Consider the following 19,694-nt stretch of genomic DNA (forward strand, 5'->3'; position numbering starts at 1 on the left):
ATTCTCTGGTAAAGTATTAACTACTTCAGAGATATTGAATGGATTATAAATAGTGAAGGCATTCAACAACTACTGTTGTTTTTTTTTTTTTTACCATTAGTGAAATTGTTCTAAAAGATCTGTATGAAAGCAGGTTTAGCAGTTCTAATCCACATGGAATAGTTTGGGCATCTTGTACACACTGGCTAATGTATGCATTGGCACATTTGATGTGTGCACAGATTTATGTGGATCTAATTGCAACCAGAGAAGTTTATTTATAATCATTGCCAGTCTCAAGAGAATCAAATACTAAGTTAATAGAGAACTACTGAACTACAGGAGTTGGCTTGCATCATTTGTGTTTTGTTTTGATTTAGAGTTTCAGGGGGGAAAAATTAGACAGAGCATATGAAATCGGCAAAACTCTCCAGATCTGGAATCCATTCAGTGGCCTTCTTGGCATGGTAGCACCTTTTACACCCTCCTTACCGGCTCTCCTTTTGTACTGAGACTTGGGCACTGGGGATGCTTAACTCTGTTATCTCTGGCAGCTGAATATCCAGACAGGCTAATGTCGTTAGTTCCCATAACAGCAGCAAAGCCCTTATGGGAAGATTCACTGATAGTTGCTGAGCAGGCACAAAGAAGATGCAATTTTATGGTACAATGAGCCATCGCTGTATAGATCATTTATTTCATTTTTTTAAATCTTTTTATTTGATTTGATTTTTTTGATGGGACGGGGGGATAGTATTCAGGACTTACTCTTGGTTCTGCTTAGAGATCACTCATGGCAGACTCAGGGGATCATTTGGTGTTGGGAATCAAACCCAGGGTCAGACACATACTAGGCTAGCACCCTACCAATTGTATTATTTCTCTGGCCCCCATCACTTATTTCTATCACAGTTTACAATTCGCCTTTGCAAAGCAGCCAGCTTCCTCATAAATGTTGTTTTATTTAAGTTCCTATGAGGTTCAGTTGGTTTTCTCTCTTGAACATTGTTCATCTTCCTCTTAGCCCACTGCTTTATTTGAATGACTTGCATTCAAATCCCGTTCATAATTTAGCAATACCCACATGCATTTTAGGAGTTTCACTTAGTGTTTCAGTTTATGATCTTAGATGTCAGCTTTAAATATAACATGCTATTTTTTCTGTTTGTTTTTTTGTGGGGGCGGGCCACCTACCAGTGCTCAGGATCATTCCTGGTTCTGTATTCAGGGACTTCTCCTGGTTCTGCTCATAGACCACTCCTGGTGGTGCCCAGGGGACCATATGTGGTGCCAGGTTGGCCACATACAAGGCTAAAGTCTTACCCATTGTATTATCTCTGGTCCCCGTACTCCTAATTTAAATAACCACTACTGCTGCTGAGGAAGTTTCCTGGCAAAATTTTAATCATTATGTAAAGTATTGATTCTCAGCTGGAGAGATTTTTCCCCTCTGTCCAGCAACCATTTGGCAATTCTGAAAACATTTTTTGGTTGTCACTTCCAAGGGGCACTGTTGCCAGAAATGCTAGTAACCATTGACCCTAACCAGAACCATCCTCCACTGCAAAGAATTATTCAGGTCTGGGCCAAAGAGCACTGATCCTGACAGTTCCTGATTCTGTTTTTGCTCATGCTGCCCTCTACATCTACAAAACTCAAAACTGTTTTTGTTTTATGCTTTGTTGCTTTGCCTGTTTATATTCTAAGACCTAAGCTGTTTTTTCCCTGAGGATGACCTAGGCATTATAGTTAGGGGGATGATTTCCCACTGAGTGGCAAGTAAGGTCAATGAAATTAATGCTTGGGAAGCAGTGAGCAGTTAAATTGCCTGCCAGGCGTGGGAAGGCTTTCTAGAATGAGGCAATGAGTGACGGGTTCTTCAGAGGAGGTACTCCACAAATGGCGAAAACACTTTCCTCCATGAAGCCATGTCCTGCCTGACTGTGTTTGTTACCAATAATGATGGGGTTTGGGCTGCTACTCCAGGAAAACTTGTCAGCTGGTATAATAATAGTCAGTGTATTTATGAAACTCTTATTGGGAAGTTAGATATAAACAAATGAAACAGATAATCAGATTTGGGCAGCGTGGCCTCGAGGAAGTTCTTTGTTTGTTCTCTGGAAATTGTATGTTGATTTAAAGTGTGTACCTATATTAGAAATTCTGTTTCAGTTTAAAATCAGTTGTGATATCACAGAAAGGATACCAGAGAGAGAGAGAGAGAGAGAGAGAGAGAAAGAGAGAGAGAGAGAGAAAATATGTGTGAGGCGGGGGAGGGCGGTGAATGTGCTAGAGATCAAACCAGGGTCATATAATGCGTTTGCTCTGACCTAACCCAAGAAACTTACTTTTAAAGACTGTGTTTCTTTTTATCCCTGTTGACTTTACCAGGACTTTTTTTTATTATTATGTTTGTGTAATAAAATAAAATGGTTCAATTTAAAACTCTCCATCTTACTTTCTTTTTAAAACCAGTAGCTTTCAGATAGTATTTGGTTTCATTGTTGATGTATATTTTTCTTTTTTGTTTTTTCAGTCTGATGCCAATGCAAGTTACTTAAGAGCAGCTCGAGCTGGACACCTAGAAAAAGCCCTTGACTACATAAAAAATGGAGTTGACATTAATATTTGCAATCAGGTTAGTTGTGGTTATTGTTGTTGGCATTGTTATCTTTTAAATTACCATTTTAAAACCCAGACTGAACTTTTCATGAGCTATTAATAAGATTTTCTCTTTCACAAAGGTCTTTTATCTAAATTAATGCTAATGAATAATTTATTACGTGAAATATATTTTGTAATAATGAAAAGTAACTAGAACTTTAAGAGACTGTAATCATACTTAAAAAGTATTCCTGTACCAATCCATAGGTGTGATGTAACCTTTTAAAAATTAGAAAATGTTTTCATATAAATAAAGTAAGCTGCTATTTTATTTTATGGGGTGCAAATATTGCAGCGAAGTTAGATGTACCGTGTAGTTTGAAGAGACTGGGCTTCATTTTGAAAAAATGAATTTCAAGTCTTATCTTCTTATTTTTTATTTTGTTGGAGAAGTAATGTATGTGGTCTGTGTCCTCTAATCATCCTAAAGTCTACCAAAATTATGGTATCAAAACAACCTACCCAAATTTTAAGTACTTCTATGCCTAATCAAGTTCTTACACTGCTTATCTGCAAGTTATGTTGACGTGATTTTTAAAGCTGTTTGTTGACTGTTTACTGCTCTATTTTCAACCTGCTGAGTAAAGTTTTTCCTTTTAATCAGAATGGCTTGAATGCACTCCATCTTGCTTCCAAAGAAGGCCATGTAGAAGTTGTGTCTGAACTTCTACAGAGAGAAGCCAATGTGGATGCAGCTACAAAGGTCAGTGTCGTATTTTTAATGGTTTTTTATTTTAATGAATACTACTTACAAATTAGGTTTTTTATTTTAATGAATCCTACTTACAAAGTAGGATTCAGTGCTCACAAAAATCTCATCATGCTTCTCTTGCTTCCCAAAGTTGTGTTATCTTTGGGGTCATAGAGATATTTGATGTTTTGTAAAATATCTGAAGAGAGGGGGCAACTTATGTAAGCTGATATCTTGATTTCATTTTCTAGAAAGGAAACACAGCACTACATATTGCATCTTTGGCTGGACAAGCTGAAGTGGTAAAGGTCTTGGTTACAAATGGAGCCAACGTCAATGCACAATCTCAGGTACATGTTTAAGTCTATTGCGAAGAAATTTTATTCTAATTTCTACATCCTTGGGTCATTCAGTTCCTATGTATGGATAGCTTTGATCTTTATGTGTAAGAAGTAGAACATTTTCAAAGCCACCCACCTGTTTGTTGGAAGTCAGGCACAAATATTTGTGGGATCTCTATAATTCAAAGTCAACGCTATTTTAAAATACTCTCCATATTTATTAACCTATAGAAAACAGGATGATACCTATAAATGAGGAAATGTTCTTCGAGGTTCAGAATATATCAGCCCTTTATGGAGCGATAGCACAGCGGGTAGGGCGTCTGCCTTGCACGCAGCCAACATGGCCAACCCGAGTTCGATTCCTCCGCCCCTCTCCAAGAGCCCAGCAAGCTACCGAGAGTATTCGATATGCCAGACACAGTAACAACAAAGTCTCCAATGGAGACGTTACTGGGCCCGCTCAAGCAAATCGATGATCAACGGGAGGGCCTTTACTTTTACTTTACTTATTTTAAAAGGTCAAGTCACTAACTCCTGTGAATTAAGTCACAAATTCTTATTTTGTGAAACCAATTTAAAAGAGAAAAAGGAAGTAAAATAAACTTTAAATGTCCCAAAACATTAAAATTTCCATGTTGTCAACATGGCTATCTGCTGTATACTATTATTTAATAGACTCTCCTCTAAATTCTCAGAGCTTGCTTATGTTTCCTTTATACTCTGAATCAGAGAAAAAATACAACACTTTATTGGCTGGCTAAAGTATAGGCCCTTCAGGTATGTTTAACTAAGATGGTATAAAGACAGATTTCTGGTGTGTCTTAAAGTGTGAACTTGGCCACTTTGCTGGAAAAGTAGCTCATAGGTACAAACGAACTGTTGCTTCTGCTTTGTCCTAAGTGTAGGTAAAAAGTTATCTAGCCATCCATTAATCGTCGACGCATGTTCTCATCTGTTCTACTCCAGTGTAACTTCCTGGAGTGGAAGATAAAAATACACGATATAAAACACTTGCTAAATGACTATTCCCGTCATGTTCTATGCTGAGGTTTGGAGCCTTCAGCAGCCTATTTTGGAGATGACTCTGCCTTCGGGTACAGACTCTGTGTATTTATAGTTGCAAAGATAGTACCAACATTTAATGCAAGCAAGATTTTTATATAGATGTACGATTCTTTTTTTTTTAATTTTTTTTTATTAGTGAAACACCATGAGGTACAGTTGTAGATTTACAATTTTTTGTGCTTGGGTTTGATTATACAATGATCAGATACCCATCCCTCCACCAGTGCCCATTTTCCACCACCATGGATAATATCCCCCCCACCCCATTCCCCCATCCTCCCCTGCCTCTGTGGCAGGGCAATCCCCTGTGTTCTCTCTCTCCTTTTGGGTGTTGTGGTCTGCAAAAGAGGCATTGAGTGTCAAACATGTTCAGTCCATAGTCCACTTTCGACATGCATCTCCCCTCCTGGGAGGGTCCTCCAAACACCCTTTATTTGGTGTTCCCTTCTCTGTCTGAGCTGCCCTTTCCTCTAGAATGCCCGACTGGCCACTAAGCTATGGAGTAATCCTCCTGGTGCTGATCTCAGCTATTCTTGGGTATTAATCTCATATTTTGTTACTTTATATCCCCCAGATGAATGCAATCTTTCTATGTCTATCCCTCTCTTTCTGACTCATTTCGCTTAGCATAATACTTTCCATGTTGAGATGTACGATTCTTATATGTGTGCGTATAAAATTTTCTTATAGATAAAACACTCATGAAAGTAATATGTGACGTCAAAAAATGTGAATAACTTTTAGCATAGTTGAAACATGGAAAATATAAGTTAAAGCCTAGATCTTCACTATTCATTGAGTCCCCTCAAAAATGTGGTTGTTTAGGAAATCAAACTTGTTACAATGCTATAAAAACAACTTATTCTACTGTACATAACTTTGTACTACACTATGGACTTGGCCATTTTAAAAAGTAGTTTCTACTCAAAAATTCCTTCCAGTTGCATTTGCCTTTCCCTTTTGTTGGTGACTACCCCCAGATGTTAAATATTATACAGGCCTGTAATAGAACTGCAGGACTGGCAAAAAACAAGAGGAAGAATTTTACGAAGCCAAAGAAAGTAATGTTAGGGAACTGTTTCATGCATCGCTTAAGTAAGGATATGTGGCTTGCTGGTAGCATTGAATCAAATAGTAGATGGAGAGTGAAGGTGATTTCCTGATTGAAATTTCAAATAAAAATTATTTCAAAATCAAAGGATTTAAAAGGAAAAAAAATTAAGTGAAACTTTGATTCTTAGTACTTTCCGAAAGACTGTTGTCCTTTTTGGTGCTAATTCTTCAAGTGCACTGTGTCCAGCCAGTGTATAATCTGTTTGAAAAAAATTATACTTCCACAGAAATCATACTCATTTTACTCTTTATTTAGGAGTTTGCATGAGTACAACTCATACAAACTGAATGGGGATATAACATGCATACTGTTAAATCACATTAACTTCTATCTACATTTTATGGACTTGTTTTTTCATTTTTCACTCTCAAGATGAAGCTCTAAAGTAATGGGGGAAACTCTAATCCAGTTTAATTTCCTTTTTATTTCCAATTTCATTTCATCTCCACTCCCCAGACCAAGGAAGAAAATAATAAGCCTCCTTCCTTTAAACACTGTACGTGTTCTCACTTATAGCACTATAGCACTGTCCTTCCATTGTTCATTGATTTGCTCAAGCGGGCACCAGTAATGTCTTCATTGTGAGACTTGTTGTTACTGTTTTTGGCATATAGAATACGCCATGGGGAGCTTGCCAGGCTCTGCCGGGTGGGTGAGATATTCTTGGTAGCTTGCCAGGCTCTCTGAGAGGGACAGAGGAATCGAGCTCAGGTTGGCCACGTGCAAGGCAAATGTCCTACCCGCTGTACTGTGAGAATTTAAAAGCAGCATACTTTTAAACCTCCACTGCAATGTCTGTGAGACGCTGCAGTTGAAATCAAATCCTAACCAGATTTCATTTCAGTTGCTGCACATTCCCTACTGATGATGAAGTGAGAGAGAACATAGGCCGGGGAATTCCATGTTTCTTGCATCTGCTCTTGTACTGCCCAGCTCTGCGGTTCTCAGTAAACAAATCCCCCTTCATTTGAACACCTGCTCCTCTGTAGGTTTAGTGAACTGTATCATACCATGGACAGAACAAGGAATGAGTTCATGAGATGACCATGTACAGGAAAGAGTTTTCAATATAACTCCTGGTAGTGACATAGAAATGCAAACCTTTGTTATGTGAATGGTATCAGAGATTGAACCCAGAATGTTATACACTCAGGACTTGTGTTCTGCCTTGAGCTATATCCCCAACCCTCAATACAAACTTTCATAAACAGCAACAAGTAATAAATTGTTCTACTTGGGTTGCAACATATAAAACATCACAGAAATATTAATAGTGAAGACACTAACCTTGTCTCAGTAAAATTTTAAACTATAGAGTGTCCCTTTTCCCCCACCTCCAACGCCAGCACTGGTTGCTTTTGTTCTTTTGAATGTGTGCTAGTATCTGTGGTGTGAGATGATGTCTCATTGTTGTTTTGATTTGCTAGCTATGTGGAGCATTTTTTTCATGTGCCTTTTGGCCATTTGTATTTCTTTTTTGAGGAAACTTCTGTTCATTTTTTCTCCCCATTTTTTGATAGGGTTGGAGTTTTTTTCTTGTACAATTCTACTAGTGTCTTATATATCCTGGATATTAATTCATTATCAGATGGGTATTGGGTAAATATTCTTTCCCATTCTGAGTGGTCTTTCAGTATTTTGGTCTGGTTTCTTTTGAAGTGCAGATGCTTCTTAGTTTGATGTAGTCCCATTTGTTTATGTTTGCGTCCACTTGCATGGTCATTGCTGTTTCATCCTTAGAGATGCTTTTAGCTTCAATGTTATGGAGAGTTCTGCCTACATTTTGCTCTATGGAGTCATCTTTCACTGTTGGTGGGAATGCCCACTAGTCCAGCCTTTCTGGAAAACAATATGAACAGTCCTTCAAAAACAAGAAATTGAGCTTCCATATGACCCCGCAATACCACTTCTCGGAATATATCCCGAGGATGCAAAAAATCACAGTAGAAATGACATCTGTACCTGTATGTTCATTGCAGGACTGTTCACAATAGCCCAAATCTGGAAACAACCCAAGTGACTGGTTAAGGAAACTGTGGTACATCTACACAATGGAATACTATACAACTGTCAGGAGAGATGAAGTCATGAACTTTGTTTATAAATGCATAGACATGGAGAATATCATGCTAAATGAAATGAATCAGGAAGAGAGGGACAGACATAGAAGGACTTACTAATTTGTGGAGTATAAAACAACATAATATGAGGCTGACACCTAAGAATAGTAGAGACATGGGATAGGCAAATTGCTCTGTAGATGGAAGCCTGCCTCATGGGGAGAGGAGAAGGGGAGAAGGCAGCTGGAATAGAGAAGGGATCACTAAGAAAATGATGGCTGGAAGAATTGGTCGGGATGGGAGGGAGATGTGTGCAGAAAGTAGATAAAGGACCAAACAGGATGACCTTTCAGGGTCTGTACTGCAAACCATAATGCCCAAAAGTAGAGAGAGAGTATGGGGACTATTGTCTGCCATGGAGGCAGGGGGAGGGTGGGGAAGGGGGGGTTATACCGGGGATATTGGTGGTAGGGAATGTTCACTGGTGGAGGGACGGGTGTTTGATCACTGAGTGATTGTAACCCAAACATGAAAGCTTGTAACTATCTCACGGTGATTCAATAAAGTTTGAAAAAAAAATTTAAACTATCACTGTCACACTGTCACTGTCCTCCCATTGTCCAGTAACGTTTCCATTGTGACAGTTGTTACTGTGTTTGGCATATCGGACATAGTCACAGGTAGCTTGCAGGCTTTTCAGTGCTGGCCAGATACTCTCTGGTAGATTGCCAGGCTCTCCGAGAGGGGCGGAGGAAATGTTGGCCATGTTGGCCGCTTGCGAGGCAAATGACCTACCTGCTGTGCTATCACTCCAGCCCTTTAAACTATAGGCAATGTTTAATAAAACCCAACAAGTCATAGTATTGAGAAAGTTGCATGGCTACTTCAATGTAACATTAAAACTAAAACTGACATTGAGCATCACCAGTTGTGGCCCAGAAACAGCACAGCAAAACAATACAAACAAAAATAAACTGTTGGAGTTGGAGAGATAGTACAGCATGTAAGGTGCTTGTCTTACAGGCATCTAACCCAGGGTCTATCCCTGGCACACTATATTATATCCCTCAAGCCTTGTCAGGAGTGATCTCTAAGTGTCAATTCAGGAATAGTCCCTGAGGACCACTGAATGTGCCGCCCCCCCCAAAAATATTATCATGTGTCAATCATTGCAAACCTATCACTATATCTTAACATTTTAATTAAAAGTCAAATTTTATGATGTACAAAGGCTGACTTTCAGAACTGAGGTCAAATCAGAAAGGGTATGATTTGAAATTTAAGTCCTTACCTAAATGGCATCACAAGAGGATTTTCTAATTTTATTTTATTTTGATGAATGTAAGTCAGTGTGTATGTGTGTCTGTATGCAATCCACAAGATATAATTCGGCCCATTTTCTTGCTTATAACATCACAAAAATGCTCAAAGCAGAAGGTACTAAACGTCTTAGTTGAAATCAGACATTAAATAGCAGGTTTGTTCTCGGTCTCTCTTTTGAAAATGAATTCTATTATTTCTATTAAAAAATGCGAATTGGGCATCCATGTGTTCCTTTTTGGTCAGCTCTTTGCTTTGGAAATTTCCTGTTAGGGTATTTTTAATAAAATAGCAGTGTACATGTTTACAGTATAGTATTTTACTCCCCAATTCAAGTGCTTTTTCATAGAAAATTAATATAGCGGTTGGTTGTTGAATGACAGTGTACGCTTGTGCCTTAAACATCTTCTCATGAGAGTAATGATAACATGTTGATTTTCTCTTTCCAAAGGATATTTTTAATTAAATCCCCTGAATCACAGCTATGTTGTGTGTTTGTGTGTGTGTATTCTTGTGCTTTCCTATGGGTCTTAATAGGAAAAAAATTGTATTTGTGTTATTTGAATTCAGCAATAAGATTTTTTTTTTCTTTTGGGGTCACACCCAGTGATGCTCAGGGTTACTCCTGGCTCTACACTCAGGAATTACTCCTGAAAGTGCTTAGGAAACCAAATGAAATGCCGGGTATCGAACCTGGGTCAGCCATGTGCAAGGCAAATGCCCTACCTCTTGTACTATTGCTCGAGTCCAGCAATAAGATTTTGAAACACAGAATTTCACTGATATGAAATATATTGCTTTAGAAAATAAACAGAGGCGAAATATTTGTAATAACGTAAAATATATACATTCACTTTTTTTTTTTTTTGCTTTTTGGGTCACACCTGGAGATGCACAGGGGTTACTCCTGGCTCTGCGCTCAGGAATAACCCCTGGCGGTGCTCAGGGGACCCTATGGGATGCTGGGAATCGAACCCGGGTCGGCCGTGTGCGTGGCAAACGCCCTCCCCGCTGTGCTATTGCTCCAGCCCCACACATTCACTTATTTTAATCCAAGTACTTGGGCAGTTTGCGCATGTATCAGGAAGCCATGCACATGTTTGTATATATGTGTGTCTGTATATATGCATGTGTACATGTGTGTGTATGTGTGTGGGTGTGTATTCTGAACTTTTAAAAACATGTCTTGGGCAGGAGAGATGTCAAAGGTTAAATCAGGCACTTGCCTAACATGCAGTTATAACCACAACTCTGGTTCAGATCCCAGCACAATATGACCCCCTAGCAGAGAACCAGATGTGGTCCCTAAACACCACCAGGTGAAGAACAAAAACCAAAAAAGTAAAACCACATGTTGGAAAAAATACATAGACTCAACAAAAGGAGAGGAATAATTGAATTCAACTTTGAATTTAAATATGCAGTTTTATAAACTGGTTTTCTTTGCTCTATTATCCAACCTGTAGTAAGTTTAAAACTGTGTGTAATTGATGTAGATTCCTTCCATAATAGAAAACACTCAGATGCAAAATTTTATGTATGAGCATTGCTTACTTAATTTAAAATAGCTAATTAATGACCGAAAGCTGCAATGGCCAAGTATATTTTTTTCTTCGTGCCCTTGTAACATTAAGGAGAATATTTTTCTCAGGACAACTGCTCAGTAGCTGGTTGGTGTTTAAATGAGTCTACTTGTCTAAAATGAATGGGTATGTTGGTATGCATTATACTTTGAAGAAGACTTAATTTGAACTGTACTTGATCTGAATTATGAAATACAGTTGTGGATTATATTATAAATTCTCAAACTATAGTACCTTGGTTTTTATAACAAATGTCTTCATTTATGTACTAATGGAATAGAAATATATGAGCAGTTCTTAAATGATGTTAATGTTATGGACAAATAGATTTATTTATTTAATAATATAAATTATTAAATTCTATTTACCTTGTGGGAAAAAAGTCTATTTATCTTGTGGAAAAATAAACGTCTCTAGAAATATCTAAATGTTTTATTTATTGTTTTTCAGAATGGGTTCACACCATTATATATGGCAGCCCAGGAAAACCACCTGGAGGTGGTTAAGTTTCTTCTTGACAATGGTGCAAGCCAAAGTTTAGCCACTGAGGTAAGACACTCTGTTTTATTCTTTGTGTAAGTTTGCATTTATAGAGAATTTTATAAACCTGGACTTATAAACTGAAAAATTTTCCCACTGATAAGTCAATTTTGCTAAATATTAATTTAGTATGTTCCTAAGTTTTTATGAAATATATTTAAAATATTAGCACTGTATCATTGTCTTCCCGTTGTTCATTGATTTGCTCGAGCGGGCCCAGTAACGTCTCCATTGTGAGACTTGTTGTTACCGTGTTTGGCATATCGAATACACCACCGGGAGCTTGCCAGGCTCTGCCGTGCGGGGAGGATACTCTTAATAGCTTGCCGGGCTCTCTGAGAGGGGCGGAGGAATTGAACCCAGCTCAGCCGGGCAGGCCACGCACAAGGCAAGCGCCCTACCGCTGTGCTAATCTTCCATTGCATTTCTATTTTTGAATGCCTGATTCTACCCCATGATTGAACTATTTAATACTTATTTGCATCAGATTTCCTTTTCCTTATAATTTTATGTCAAAGGCAATCATTGTGAAATCTGAGATTAATACTTAATGCTTAATCTGTGGTTGTTATTTTAAATGTTTATCTATAAATTTAAGGAACCTTAATGAGTGTTTTTCTAAAGTTAGCAAATTAGATAATTCATATGCCTAAATAAAGTTAGTATACATTTTAAAGTACTATGTAAAATTTTTTGCAGTTTTGAATAGAAGAGTTATTTGTATCTTCATTTTGTGTTTTGGCTCTTGAGTCACACCCAGCAGTGATCAGGAGTCATTCCTGCTGGGGCTCAGGGGCCAAAAAAGGTACCAAGAACCAAACCTGGGTTGACTCGTGACCTGTCTGCGATACTGTCACTCTGGCCTCTCTGGTATTTTTTTGGCTTTCAAGATCTGATACCAGGATCTACAACTAAATTAAATATGGTATATCAGATCCTCAAACTACTAAGATAGTCTTTCAACAAAGAGTATATAAAAATATTTTGCTTGTTTCAATATTTTAGCATTTTTATGACTGTAAAAGCAATATGTAAATGTTTTATCTAGTACCAAGTTACACTCGTGTCTTTGTTTAAGGTTATGATCATCACTTTACAAAGAAAAGTTATCTCATTTCCTAGAAATGTTTGAATATTTGCATCATTTTCTCCTTTTGTAATATCCATATTACAATGAAAAGAAAAATGAAAAGAAATGAAAATATATCAAGAACTAAGGTGTTTTATTCATAAAATCTTCTTTGGGACTGTTTTTACTAACAGTGGTACTGATGTTTTTAATTCACAAATGCAGTAACAGGACCAGAGTTATAGTACAGCAGATAGGGAACTTGCCTTGTACGCGGCCGATGTGGGTTGGATTCCTAGCATCCCACATGGTCCCCTGAGCATGGTAGGATTGATTCCCGAGCACAGAGACAGGAGTAACCCCTGAGTATTCAGGTGTGGCCCTGAAACAACACAAAATGTAGTTAGAAAATAGTAAATAGTACAGAGTAGGGGACAACTTAAGGACCATTTACATGGAAACCTTTAATAGGATTTATATTTTATTAAATGATATAATACTGTCATGTTCCTGCAGTAAATATATTTTCATATGCATTTTGTTTATATAAATAAAGTCTAGTGATACTGTAGTTTCTGAAATCTTTTCTTAATGTGCATTTCCAATTGTATGTTTTTCACAGAGATTTTTCTTCCTTTTGAGTCTGAACTAGAGGATGAAATTATTTGTTTCTTCCACCAGTAATTATTAAGCACCTGCTGTGCCAGAATGTAATCATTCAGCAAGAGGGTTTTTTTGGTGGGGGGATGGAAGCTCCCAGATTGTACTCAAGAGGTCTGGGGAACCTCACCAGTGATTCTCAGCTAACTTGGCTGGGGATTCACTGTAAAAGCCCAAGGATGCAATGCTGTTTTGGACCTGTGGTGCCAGTGTACCAGGTCACCGCGGCAATGCTGGAGGCCTCCAGGGCTACACTCTGGAAATCCTCAGGGGATTGCATGGTGCCAGGAATTGAATCATGTTTCGTTGCATGCTAGGCCTTTGCCCTAGTTGCTAGACCAGCCAGATCCATATTGATGATCTTGGTTTGTATTTTTCTCTTTCTGAATAGCTGCACAAAGCAAACCAAGGTGTTTAGACTTGGATTGGAAACAATCTGGAGCTTGTAATTTTAGCTATCAACACCTTAGAGCTGGTATCTTTATGTCTTTAATTGGCTGATGCACTAAGCACTTTACTGTCAGCATTAATCGCCACGGTTGCCATTTGTTATCCAGCACACAGCGGCTTCCTTTTGTACAGGCCCTGTGAATTTAAAAATTCTCTGTGATTTGGGGAAAGTAGTGTTTTTGTTGTTGTTGTTGTTGTTTGCCTGGGAGCCACGCCCAGTGGTGTGTAAGGCTTAAGGCTCACTCCTGGATCTACACTCAGATCACTCCTGGTGGGGCTCGTGGAACCATTGCTTCCAGGGATTGAACCCAGGTTGGCCATATCAGGGCAAGCACCATATCCTCTGTACTGTTTCCCTAGCTCCTAAGTATTCAGTGTATAGGAATGAAAACACTGAAGAATTAAAATTTGTGAGTCAGAATGTTTTACTTTGTGATGTTTATTCTACAGTTAGCAGTGCTAAATCATCCACAAATTAAGTGAAATTTGTGTTTTCTTTTTGCCTGTCAAGTTCTAGAGCAACACAGTGGGAAGACTCAAAATACAGAGATTTATTTATGTGTCTAAGGTTACGACATATTTTGCAAACCTCCTATGATTCTTAATTTTTCGGGGAAGTCCAAAGTCTTTCCTGTGGATCTTTTTTAAAACAGCAATGACAGTGATTCACTCGCATATACCGATTGAGCGAGGCATATATGACAGAGTCTGTGCTCAGTAACCAGGTACAGTAATTAACCACGCAGGCATGTTCCTCAGGTTTATTTTTCACTTTTAAATTTTTGCATCCTATTCAAGTAAGCTCTTTGGGAAAAGTTGCCCATGTTTAAACTGTAATGCTTTTATTTGTGTGATGCAATTTTATGAATAATAACACCATTCTTTTCTTCTTCCACAATAGTTGTTTATTTTCAAATTTTGCCCAGTTCAAAATAAGTAACTTTATAATGGCGTAAAAACCATACATCACAGATTTCTGGTTGACTCTGACTTGGTGGTGTTTGTCTTTTGTACATACCATTTCACGTTTATCTCCTCCACTTGAATCTTTTTTTTTGCCAACATAGCCCTCTGCAGAAATTGGCACACGGCCATCTTCTTCTTTATGCTTCGGATCAGACAGCCGCGAGCCACTGACTTGATTCTGGCCCTTTCGTTTATTTGCAGGATGGCTTCACTCCTCTGGCAGTTGCTTTGCAACAAGGTCATGATCAAGTTGTTTCACTCCTGCTAGAAAATGACACTAAAGGCAAAGTGCGTCTTCCAGCTCTGCATATTGCTGCCCGGAAAGATGACACGAAAGCCGCCGCCCTGCTACTGCAGAACGACAACAATGCAGATGTGGAATCAAAGGTGAGGCCCAAGGAGGCCAGTCTGGTGTGCTAGTTATCATACGTCAGGAACCCAAACTTCAAACATGCCTGGTCAACCCCTTAACCTTCACGGACCAAATGAAATGAAGTCAGCCAGGCGCATCCTAGCATCTCATGCTAGGAGCAGGAAACTAGGGGTGTCGTCCGTGCATGCTAACATAGATGCCAACTAAAAGAGATGGATTTATGTCCACCCGAGTTTCCTCTTTTTTAAACCACTTCAGCTCAGATGTTAGGGTTAAAAATGAAAAACTCCTGGTGACCAATGTACACAAACATTTTGTTGATACCTAAGCGGACAGGCAATGCACTGAGTATTGATCAGCTGAGGAAAGCATGCCAGCAGCCAGCAGCCAGCATCTCAACCCAGTATCCCCCATGTCATGCCATGTGCTACTTGAGCATCTCTGTGAAGGAGAGGTGGCATTTGGAGTAGGCCATTGTGTAGCCCTTCATTCAGTCTAGCTTTCTGTCTGTGCCTGATGTGCTTCCATCCGATCCTTTACCCCATTATGTAGCAATCATGAGCTTTCTGCAGATCATATCACTGATAGCAAACTAACCGTTCATTTTTTCCTCCTCTTTGCTTCCAACTGTGTTAACCTAGATGGTGGTGAATAGAACAACAGAGGTATATATATACATATATATATAAATATACATAGAATCTATATCTGCATCATCATTGTCCCATTATTTAGTGCTGCTGCCTCATTTCTTTTCCTCGTCTTTGCATTGCCTTCTGTAGGCTAGATACCTGCTTTTTACCTTCCACCCCCAAAGTAGCATGTGCCAGAGAAGAAAGTAGTTTGACTACCAGGGCTTTCTGCAGCTGATGCTGGTGTTTGAAAGGAAGGAGGAATCCTGGAAACTGAAGGGTGTTATCATGGAGTTGTTGAATGAGATGGACAGTTTGACACTTGAGAGTCTCATCAGCCACACCTAAAGCTGCAGAAGACCCTGTCATTCTACTCATCTAGGGCCGATCCCTTCAAGTTCTGCATGACACTTGCCCTCAGTGGTGTCAGCAAAATGGACAGTACCCCAGAACAATACCAGCACAACCCACCCTCCACAAGAGTTAGTAAAATAGCTTAGCATGGCTCAGAAGCTTGCTAACAACTTAGAGATTCATCCAGTTCTTATAAGGTTTTAATCTTTTGGGACTAAGTGAACTGCTGCATGTCTTAACACATGTTTTATGGAAGTAAAATGACCTTGATGTGAATAATCCTAAAAAATGCTACTGAGTAGGCCTTTACTAATACAGAGACCAATTTGGTGTCTCTTTATGGAATGAATCAACCACTGTATAAAACTGTAGTAGTGCCTGTTCCCCGAAATTGCTTTTTTTAAAATTAGGATTGGATTTAACTATTAATTTCACTCCTTATTAGATATGTAAAATAAATTGAGCGTCAGTAGTTTCAATGGACAATTCTGTCATCAGTAATAAACTAGTGACACAAATCAGGACTTCAGTAAACTATAAATATTTTTCTTGCCATCTCTCTTTCAACTTGTTGTGTCGGCTTCTGTACAGTTTTGCTTCTGGATGACCAAAATTACCCAGTCTCCACGCCCTCAGTTTCCCCCCCTGGCTATTCCTGGAATTTATGCGAAACCCCATAAGCAATTGGCACTAATTGAAAGAAACCTAGTCAGAATGGAATGTGAACCTCAGCATATTTTGCTTCCTCATTTTTATTTCGGCAAGATGGTGATATTAGCATGTTCAGCGAGGAGCAAGTAGGAAACAATTGAATGTCTGCCATGTTTTCTTTACAGAGTGGCTTCACTCCGCTCCACATAGCTGCTCATTATGGAAATATCAATGTAGCCACGTTGCTGTTAAACCGAGCGGCTGCTGTGGACTTCACCGCAAGGGTAAGAGCACTGCACTCACTCCGACATGCTCTTTGCATTTGAAGTGATGCTTCACTCCTCCACCCCAGACTGAGGAGCAAGTCGAGGCAGATGGTCCTTTTCTTCCCCTGGGAAGGTTGTCAGGTTCTTGCTTTTCCCAGGTTTGTCTGTTACCTTGCATTAAAGAGTAAACCAGGATCTGGTTGGGGTTTAGAGGTGAGTGGTAAATATGTGAATGAATGAATATGTCGAAGATGGGATGTGAGCAATTCTAACTGGAAACTGACTGCTCTGCCCCAGTTAATTCCTGAGACTGAGCAGTTGGTAGATGTTGATCTTATAGATGGGAATTGCTGAGCACCTGGGTGGAGCTAACTTCAGAGTCCAGAAAGAGACCTTCATTTGCTTTTATTGTCTGTCCACTAAATTTTTATAATGAGCAACAACATTCTACTACCCAAGAAGGTCCAATTTATAAAGAAAGAAATGACAGTGTCACATGTACCTCTGGACAGCAGCTTGAACGTGCAGAGTAATACTGCTTCAAGGGTAAACCCCAGCCTGGCGGCTCTACTTGAGCATCACAGACGTCATTGGAAGCAAATAAAAATAGGATTCACAACAGAGTAGGGGTTTCCAGAGAGGACTCATACCTCTTCGGATGCCCTGAGTCCAAATGTTGGCATTACCTTTTCAGGTTTCTCAATTATAAGATTAAATAATATAAGGGCCAGGAAGGTAACTTATGGTAGCGCTAAGTTTTGCATATTTGTGGCATTAGATTTTTGTTATTGTTGTTGTTGTTTTGTTTTTGCTTTTTGGGTCACACCTGCCGATACACAGGGGTTACTCCTGGCTCACACACTCTGGAATTACTCCTGGAAATGCTCAGGGGACCATATAGGATGCTGGGAATCAAACCTGGGTTGGCCGCGTGCAAGGCAAATGCCCTACCCGCTGCACTCCAGCCCCTATGTGGCATTAGTTTTGATTCACCTCAGATTTTTTTTAAAAATTCACTTAGAAAAAGATTAAATAAGTTCCAGGGATGTAGCTCAGTGACTGAGTACTGACTGTGATGTATGAGGTCCCGGATTTGGTTGCTGGCATCACACACCAAAAAAGCACATTGATATAATTTATTAAATAACAACAGTTTATTATTATTATTATTATTACTATTATTATTGCTTCCTCACTGGTCACTGTGAAAATTCAAACAGTTTGAAAAGCATTTAAATTGTGTCTAACATTTCAACAACAACACTATTATTTGAATTGCCTTAACTATGAAATCTCACTAGAGTAGCACTAAGAATAGGTAAGACTTGAAGATCAGGCCTAGTACTTGTACTATGTAGTTTTACTAGTATTAAAATTATTACTACGTTTAAAGTCCTTACTGTTAGTGCCATTTTAATCTCATTTTTCTTATTTCAGTCAAGGTGTGTTCTTCCCTTTTATACAATAAGTCTTAAAGATAATGAGTCCAGGGTCATAGAGTTAGAAAATTAAAAGAGGTCATCACTCCAGAATTCTGTCTCCCTTAGGTAACTTCAGGGTCTCCTTTTTCTTTTCCTTCTTTTACTTGATTAGTTATTACAAAGTGGTTAAGTACTCAGATTGTGCGAATACAATAACCACTTCCTACCCTGTTGTTATCAGCTTATTAAAAGCCGTTGCTAGTCTAATAACTCTAAAGTGTCATTCTACTCCCTTACTGCATTATCTGCCTCTTTTCAATTCAGGGGCATGAACACCTGAAGCCTCAACTGATTTTTTTGAGGAATGAGGTTAGGCATTTCTCTGAGCCATGTGAAAAAGAGGGGATATCCAAGTTAAAACTGAAGTTTCTTCAGATGCTTTCTTTTAGTTTTACCTCTGCAGTTCACAATATAGGAAGATCCTCATTGAGTCATATTTTAGTTAGGACTTTTGGAAAATTTAAGTCAGACTGTTGTGTAAAGTTTACCTTTGTTCCATTGTTCAGAGATTTACCAGTAGTGTTTCTGAAAACAGAAGATTAGGAATTATTTAAGGAATTTATGAAGAAAAAGTGCAATATTTTCAGACTCCTTTGAGCAATTCCATGGTATGCCTTTACCTTAATAATGATGACTTTGATTTTTTTTGAAATTTAATACTTTATTTTAGTCTTGTGTTCTTTTTTTTTTTATTAGTGAAACACCATGAGGTACATTTGTAGATTTACAAATTTTTGTGCTTGGGTTTCGATTATACAATGATCAAATACCCATCCCTACACCAGTGCCCATTTTCCACCACCATGGATAATATCCCCCCACCCCCATCCCCCCATCCCACCCTGCCTCTGTGGCAGGTCATTCCCTTTTGTTCTCTCTCTCCTTTTGGATGTTGTGGTCTGCAAAAGAGGCATTGAGTGTCAAACATGTTCAGTCCATAGTCTACTTTAAATTTTCAACATGCATCTCCCCTCCTGGGAGGATCCTCCAAACACCCTTTATTTGGTGCTCCCTTCTCTATCTGAGCTGCCCTTTCCCCTAGAATGCCCGGCTGGCCTCTAAGCTATGGAGTAATCCTCCTGGTGCTGATCTCAGCTATTGGGTATTAATCTCATATTTTGTTACTTTATATCCCCCAGATGAATGTAATCTTTCTATGTCTATCCCTCTCTTTCTGACTCATTTCGCTTAGCATGATACTTTCCATATTGTACCACTTGTGTGTAAATTTGAGAGCCCGGCAAGCTACCAAGAGTATTCGATATGCCAGACACAGTAACAACAAAGTCTCCAATGGAGACGTTACTGGGCCCACTCGAGCAAATCAACAATCAACAGGAGGGCCTCATATTTTCTAAGAGCTACATAGTACTCCATTGTGTAGATGTACCAAAGTTTTTTTAACCAGTCATCTGTTCTTGGGCACTCAGAC

General features: G+C 38.9%; 1 protein-coding gene across 16 annotated transcripts in view; it reads left to right on the forward strand.

The window, feature by feature from the left end:
- Positions 1–19,694, forward strand: part of ANK3 (ankyrin 3) — a 536,318-nt gene that overhangs the window by 294,582 nt on the left and 222,042 nt on the right. For 13 of the 16 annotated variants that reach the window (XM_056107909.1, XM_056107905.1, XM_056107907.1 and 10 more), the window contains exons 2-8: positions 2,516–2,617; positions 3,248–3,346; positions 3,586–3,684; positions 11,271–11,369; positions 14,707–14,892; positions 15,520–15,543; positions 16,701–16,799. In XM_056107909.1, the coding sequence (XP_055963884.1) occupies positions 2,516–2,617; positions 3,248–3,346; positions 3,586–3,684; positions 11,271–11,369; positions 14,707–14,892; positions 15,520–15,543; positions 16,701–16,799 (708 nt within the window). The remainder of the gene's footprint in view (positions 1–2,515; positions 2,618–3,247; positions 3,347–3,585; positions 3,685–11,270; positions 11,370–14,706; positions 14,893–15,519; positions 15,544–16,700; positions 16,800–19,694) is intronic. The other 3 variants (XM_056107911.1, XM_056107904.1, XM_056107918.1) reach the window with 1 other exon arrangement.

Source organism: Sorex fumeus, unplaced genomic scaffold, assembly GCF_029834395.1.
Source record: "Sorex fumeus unplaced genomic scaffold, SorFum_2.1 ptg000183l, whole genome shotgun sequence".
In the NCBI taxonomy this organism is placed as follows: Eukaryota; Metazoa; Chordata; class Mammalia; order Eulipotyphla; family Soricidae; genus Sorex; species Sorex fumeus.